The sequence below is a fragment of the Marmota monax genome, unplaced genomic scaffold, assembly GCF_021218885.2.
Source record: "Marmota monax isolate L192 unplaced genomic scaffold, Marmota_monax_Labrador192_F-V1.1 WCK01_AAM20220418_F8-fsc00425, whole genome shotgun sequence".
NCBI lineage: Eukaryota > Metazoa > Chordata > Mammalia > Rodentia > Sciuridae > Marmota > Marmota monax.
Genome location: NW_026695206.1, coordinates 95,001 through 102,607, shown reverse-complemented (window position 1 = coordinate 102,607; position 7,607 = coordinate 95,001). Strand labels below are relative to the sequence as shown.

The 7,607-nt window shown below is 59.3% G+C and overlaps 1 protein-coding gene across 1 annotated transcript; it reads right to left on the bottom strand.

Moving 5' to 3' along the window:
• Window positions 1–3,459: 3,459 nt before the first annotated feature.
• On the bottom strand, window positions 3,460–5,916 carry LOC124083582 (sperm motility kinase 2B-like). Its single transcript, XM_046430304.2, has 2 exons — window positions 3,916–5,916; window positions 3,460–3,750 (listed from the first exon to the last, which is right to left on the bottom strand). The coding sequence occupies exon 1, from the start codon at window positions 5,598–5,600 to the stop codon at window positions 3,933–3,935; it is 1,668 nt and encodes a 555-aa protein (XP_046286260.1). The 5' UTR covers window positions 5,601–5,916; the 3' UTR covers window positions 3,460–3,750; window positions 3,916–3,932.
• Between the last annotated feature and the right edge of the window lie 1,691 nt (window positions 5,917–7,607).

The window sequence follows — 7,607 nt, the reverse complement described above, 5'->3', positions numbered from 1 at the left end:
GCCCCCACCCCTGCTGCACATGCACACACACAGGGGTACACACACAGACACATGCACACAGGCGTGCACACACATGCATGAGCAAACAGAGGGACAGACACAGACAGGCATGCATGCACTTAGGCATGCCAATAGGCATGTGGGCACACAGGTATGCACAGGCAGGCACACAGACAGGCATGCAATCCCACAGGAACCTACACACAGAGGCATGCACACACACAGGATGCTCACATAGTGACACACACACACAGGCATTCTCACACAGTCACACACACACAGAGGCATGCACACACAGTCACACACACAGAGGCATACACACACAGGCATGCTCACACAGTGACACACACACACAGAGGCATGCACACACAGAGGCATGCACACACAGTCACACACACACAGAGGCATGCACACACAGTCACACACACAGGCATGGTCACACAGTGACACACAGAGGCATGCACACACACAGGCATGCTCACACAGTCACACACACAGGCATGCACACACAGTCACACACACACACAGAGGCATACACACACAGGCATGCTCACACAGTGACACACACAGAGGCATGCACACACACAGGCATGCTCACACAGTGACACACACAGAGGCATGCACACACACAGGCATGCTCACACAGTAAAACACACACAGAGGCATGCACACACAGTTACATGGCATGCAGAAATGCATGCAGTCGTACACACATAAAGGCATGCATATGCAGGCCTGACACACAAGAATACATGCCAGGCATGCACACATAGTCATTCACAGCACTGGTTTGCACACACAGGCTCACATGGGTATGCACAGTCATGCGCACACACAGAGTGATGCATGTGAAAGCTCACCCTCCTGCCATCGTCACCATGCAGGTGGCTTCCCTTTCCTTCTGTCCCCTGTCCCTACAGGCATGCTAAGTGTTGCTAGGGTGTCACTTGGAGGGGTTGTGGAAGATCTCAAGACTCAGATGGCCACACTCCAGCTAGTGAGTCAAAGAAGTTCTAGAGATCATTGTGTACAAAATGCATTCTGTGGACATGGGTTGGAAAAACAGCCAGCCAGTTTAGTGTCTGGGAAGGAGAAACGGAGTGCTTGGAGGCTGGAGCACAGCATAAGGAGATAATCAGAAAGTCGGCAAAGCGTGATGTGCCAAGATGTCCACAGGAGCCTTATTTAAAATTGCAGAATAAGCAAAAAAATCTGGATTCAAACCAAACAGCCCCAAACAGGAGATGGTTAAGTAAGATGTGCTATTAAACAGACATTAAATATGCTCTCAGAATTTATTTAATTAAATGGAAAAACACATACAATATTCTGTAAAGTTAAAAAACATACACGACCATATGTAAAGTGCATTTTAAATCCGTGTCAAAAGTGCTACATTCAAAATGAGCTGTGGCTTGTGAGGCACACTTAGGACGACATAAAGTACTTTTCCACCACATCTGGAGTGACGAGGGAAGAAGGACAGGAAAGGGGCGATCTATTGCTTAGGGACGAGAGAAATCCGCTAACAGACAATAGAACTCATTCTTTCTCTCACAAGGAGAGTGATTTTCAAGTTCTAAAGATGGAATATACAATTGAAACAGACATTTCAACCCAAAGCAGCAGCAAGGGCCAGCGGAAGCTCCATAGGAGCCCAGGGCATTCTGCTGGGTTCCACGTGTCTGCGACGTCTGGAGCACCTGACCGACGAGGACCTTCATCAAGTCACAGGTGCACACAGGAACAACGACGGTGAGAGTCTGGGCCTCAAAAGGGCCAGTGGCGCCTCAAGTCCTGGGAGAAATTCATAGGTGTGACCTCAAAATATTTGTGGGGGACCGTAAGAAGTCAGATCTTAAGAGGCTTCTACAGAGCACGAAGAGCAGGTTGTCAGGGTAATTGTTTATTAGGAAAATGGAAGATTGGCACATTTAGATAAATTTGGTCCCAAAGAGATGTCACAGCAGATCACCACTTGGAGGACTTGTGGGAAGGACCATGGCTTAGTGCCAATGCCCCTGCTCGGCCTCCCCAACCCACAAGTAGAAAAGCAGTCACCACCTTGCCCACCGTGACATGTCTGTGTCTGTCTCTGTGTGTTTCTCTGGGTGTGTGTGTCTGTGTGTGTGCATGAGCACACCTGAGACCAAGCGCGACCATGTGTGGTGCAGAGGGTAGAACCAGGGCCTAGTTGCTGGCCAGAGGAGGTCCAGCCCTGAGGCGCACATCCCCTTGGGAAGCCAGGGCCCCAGGGCCTCACCCTCCTGAAGGACCACAACACCACACCCTCAAAGGGAGGGGAGTTTCATCAGCACTTTTGGAGAAACACACTCCTCAAACCACGGCCCTGGGAAACCAAAGGCAAGGGACTCAGTCTCCCCTGCACCTGCCCTTCAGGACAGGAGTCCCTGGTGGTGGACTGAAGGACCTTAGGCAGGGACTCAGAGATGGGTGAAGACACAGGGGTCTCTGGAAAGGTCTGTTCCTGGCAAGTACAAAAGCTGGCCTCACTTTTCTTGTCCACGGGGAAGGGACCAATTCAGAAGAAAACACTCAGTGGAGGGTCTGCGGTACCAAACCACCAGGAACACACGGGTGGCTCTGTGACATCAGAGACCCAGGGGGAGGGGGGGGTCTGCATCTAGTACAGGATGGAAGTGAGGCTGCCCTCCATTCACATAAGACAGGGATCTCTGACCCGCGTCAAATGGAAACCCCGCGGGGATCACAAAGAAAGGGGGACAGAGCCCACACCCCGAGTTGAAGGGATGGGAATTGAAAGGTTCACTCCAAACACTAGACCCGGAAAACGGCTCCTCCCAGCCAGCCCTGCACTCCTGGGGGCTGGGGGCTCTGGCCACACACCCTCCCCTGCCCACACCTGCGCCCCAGCTCCCCCACCCATAGGTGGTCCTGCTCCCTGCTCAGCAGCCCTGGGGAGCTCAGGGTGGCAGGCTGAAGGGCCCATCCCTGGGTCAGGACGCTCCCAGGGACGGTCCCGCGCAGCCGAAGGCCTAGAGAGGTTAAAGCTTCACCAGGGCAAGAGCCAGCCCCTGGCAGGGACATTCAGAGGAGGGACCAAGCGGCAGCCTCCAAGCCACTCTGGGGGAGGCACCCACAGCTCTACCCTGATTGCCCCCGGGGCCTGCGACACGGTGCCTCCTCGTGCCACTCTGGGTGTCCCCCCAGGATGGGCTTGGGCTTGTGGCTCCTCTGTCCAGGGTTCCCTTCTGAAAGTGGTGACCGGGCACCATCAGTGTCAGGTCAGGCACAAGGTCTGCCTTTCTGCCCCCCACCCAGCCTCCTCCCTTGGGAACACTCTGGGTCACGTGTTGCCCTTGGGGACCTCCGGAGGGCTTCCTGTCACTGCTCCCTTACACCTTCCCCACTGTGACACCACCACCCACTCTCCCACTGTTGCCAGGAGGCGGCCAAGGAACACAACAGCTGATCCCCACGGAGCACCCAATTTATTCCAAGATCCGTGGGACACGCGAATGGATGAGGAGCTTATTGGGAAGCATCTCTGCCCCAGAGGGTGGGAGAGAGAGCAGAGGAGAGCAGGGCGGGGCACGTGTCCAAGGAGAAGTCCCTGAGGTGGGATCCGGGTGGGGCGCAGGGGCCCACTGGTGTCCGGGTGTCTTCGGGTGTCCTCCTGCCTGAGGGGTCCGGGAGGCGGCGGCCAGGGCAGGTTGCACTTCTCGCTCCAGCAGCTGGCCCTCGTGAGGTAGAACCCGGGCCACCTGTCTGTGGACAATGAGAGGGGCTAGGAGTCCGAGTCGCCCACCCTGTGGTGCCCAGGTGGACCTAACCCTGGTGGCACCCCCCAAGGGCAGAGGGTGTCCATTCATCCTTTGGAAATGACACTCATCAAGGCACACGTGAGACCCAAGGCAGCACCGCTCCACCTACTTGGCTCCGTGGGCATCTCAGCTGGGCGCTGGCCGGGGAGCCACTCTGTTTTTGAAGAATCTTCTGAGGGCCTGACCTCTGGTGGGGGCAGGTCCCGGGGGGTCCCTGGGTGCTGGTGCTGGTGGCGCGGGCCCTCCAGCTGCGGGAGCCACTCTGTTGGAGCGTCCGGAGCCGGTCCTGGGGGCCTGCCCGCAGCAGCACAGCCTCGCCAGACAGGTGGCCATCCTCCGGACCACTCCCCTCCATCCCCTGGCGGTGTCACGGGTCAGGCCAGGGGTCCTGGAGCCAGCAGGGGGTTGCGCGGTGGAGGAGGAGCTGGGATCCGGTGCCAGGGCCTGGGAGGACCCGGGCAGAGGGGCCGTGGGGCCGGGAGCAGGGACGCTGGCCGACAGGCTGCACAGCATGATGGCGGGCAGGCTGGCTCTCCTGCTGCCCACCTGCCCTGAAGGCTTGAGCTCCTCAGGCTGCTGCTGCTGCTGCTGCTGCTGCTGCTGCTGCTGCTGCTGCTCACAGGCCGAGAGGGGCCAGGAGCGCATGGCCGGCCTGCTGACGCCCCACCTTGGGCCCAGAGTCAAGTTGGAGGGGATGGACAGGGACGGGCAAGGCCCCACCTGTGGCCACCCAGGCATCTGCAGCCGCACCTGGCAGCCCGCCCCCCGGGTTTTCTGGTGGCCCAGCAGGAGGTAGGTGGCCATGGCCTGGTTGAACTGGCGCGTCGCCACCGACACCCAGGTCTCCTGCAGCCCGTAGCCCAGGTCCAGCATGGCCAGCAGGATGGAGGTGTCCGCGCGCTTGGGGAGCAGCTCGGCGGGAGGACTCGGGCAGCGTTCCCCATCCTGGCTCAGCCACGGGTGCCCCAGGATCTGCTGGAGCGTGGGCCTGTGCGCGGGCTCCAGGGTCAGCATCCAGGACACCAGGCTTTGCGCCTCGTCGGACAGGTGGAACGGGAGGTGGTACCTGGCCTGCAGCACCTGCTCCTTGGCCTGCTCATAGCTGGCCCCGGTGAACGGGACGCTGCCCGTGAGCATGAGGATCAGGAGGACACCCAGGCTCCAGACGTCCACCGCGGGGCCGTCGTAGGGCTCTCGCCGGTGCAGCTCCGGGGCCCAGTAGGCCACGGTGCCGCAGAGCAGGCCCAGCTTCTCTCCGGCCCTGAACCTGCAGGCCAGGCCGAAGTCGCACAGCTTGGCGCGGCCCGCGGCATCCAGCAGCACGTTTTCCGCCTTCACGTCCCGGTGCGCGATGCCCTGCGCGTGGCAGTAGCCCACGGCGCTGGCCACCTGCCCGAACAGCATGCGGGCCTCGTCCTCCCACAGGCCCACAACCTCCGGGATGTGCTGGCCCAGCTGGCCCCCAGCCATGTGCTCCATCACCACGTAGGCAGTGCCGGGGGTCTCCACGATCTCCAGCAGCTGCACCACGTGCGGGTGCTCCAAGCCCTTCAGGATGTCCAGCTCCGACAAGACCCAGGACAAGGTGGCCCCCGCCCCCTTCCGCAGGACTTTCACGGCCACCTTCGTCCCCGTCAGGATGTGTCGGGCCAGGAAGACCTTGGCAAAGCTGCCCTGCCCGACGACCCCCAGGGGCTCATAGCGGCCCGTGAGGGCTTCCTCCAAGGAGGAGCTGGCCGCGAGGTCCCGACGCACCCTCCGCACCACACTACGCTCACTGCTCTCTCTGGACATCCTCCGCCCCACGCCCACTAAGCCCGCTAGCTAAAAACAAACACAACAAACAAAGCAAAGAACACAAGCAAAACTAACACAACAAAACCCAACAGAAAGCCCCAAATCAAAGAACCAACCTGAGACCGCAACCAGAACCACCAAACCACCAACCACCAAACGCGCTAACTATGGGAGTCCCACAGGTCACTGCCTAGAGCTTCCTGTGCTTGTGGACAAGGTCCCAGCCTCGTCCCGGCCTTATATCCCCGCTGGCTCAAGGGCCTCACAATGCTGGCCCCTGTGAGGTCACAGCCAGGAGTGGCCCACTCACACCCGGGGGGTGGCCCACGGTGGCATCTCCCACTCGGGCCTCCGGGACCTTGGCCACCTTCCTGGTCAGAACAAGGAGGGTCTGTGGAACCTGGGTGCTCCCGTGTGTTCGGGACCCCGACCTCTCCTTGCTGAGAAAGGAGGAGCTGGACCAGGTCCCGGGGCCCGTGCTTCGCCAGTACACAACTCTGTCGTGGCTTTTGCCCCGTGAAGACGCCACCCCAAGTCCTCTGGAGCCATTCAGCGCCCGTCTCCTCCAACTCAGACAGACTGGTGTCCAGAGCGTGGTAGCAGTCCCCTCACTCCAGGACGCCGGTGCAAGACGCTCCAACCCCTGAGCTCCAGGGCCACGTACCCGACCTTGGTGGGGTGTGGGGGGCAGGGCAGGCGCCCCACAAGGTCCTATCAGGTCACTCGCCAGAACCCTGCCTGCACCCCACAGGAGAGAGAGAGGGTGGGTCACCTTCCAGGGATGAAGGCCGATCCTGCCAGCCAAGAACCCTAGGGCCAGCAGGTGCCCTTCCTGGGGTGCAGAGAGAAGGAGGCGTGTTCACGCCTGCCTAAAGCCGAACAGCTTCGTCACAGTGGAGATACTCCAACAGGAGAGCGCCACCTCGCTGGCTTGTCCTACAGACGTCTCCGCGGCCTAGACATGGACGGCATGCCCAGGGGGAGCACAGGCCCAGCACAGCCCAAAGATGGGTGTATCTGGGACGTCAGAACTCCTTTGACAAAGGGCATCAATGGCAGCCGGCAGCCCCTCTGAGGAAATGCTACCTCATCGTGAATGGGAGCATCCTACCCCACTCAAGTCTAGTCAGCATCAGGTCTGGCTTGACCCAGGGGATCACAGGATGTCACTCCTCAGGCTCCGAGGTTCCCTGATAGTGTCCTGCACAGAGCGGTTCCTCCATGAGGGGCCCTGGACTGGCAGAGGGACTGCAGGGGAGAGAGTGCCTCGCTGTCCACAGTTCTTTGCCTATTATGGCATGGGTCAGCTGACTTGGTCACATGCCACCCTCGGATCAGTTGCAGAGTGAGCGTGTGAAACGCACTCATTGGCTGACCGAGGTCATCTGCTCCCCCTGGGACTCTGGGTCCTAGAGACGTGGGTTCACGTCCACTGTGGCATAGAGGGGAGGAGGAGGAGGAGAATGGCTCTGAATTGAGGACCCTCTGACCCTAGGCCTGCACTGAACCCACATCCCAAGCAATGTCCACATGCCCCCATGGTGGTTTGGACCTTAAAGGGCCCCGACAGCTCAGATGCTAAAGGTTTGGTCCTGTGGGGCTCATATCATGCCACTGTGTCTCGGAGGCCAGACATGACCAGAACCAGAACCCAGCAGGGAACTGGCGCCCACTAGGGTGGGTTCTGGCCTCTCTTGGCCCAGCTCCTCCTCACTGTTTTCCTGGTCTCCTGCACTGTATCTGGGAGTGTCCGATTCATTTTCTGATTTCCCCAGTGGCTCACATCAAAGAGCCCGCCTGGGGTCAGAGGGGAAACTTGGACTTGCTGTTAGAGCCACGTGGAGCCTGTTGACTATGGGAGCCATGAGACGGACCAAACGGGGCTCACACTGTGCGATGGACACCAGATGATGGGGGCTGGGGACAGGAGGTCATGGTTTGCATCACAAACACCCCAAAAGCTTGAAGGCTTGCAACCCAATGCAGCCGTGTTAAGAGGTGGGC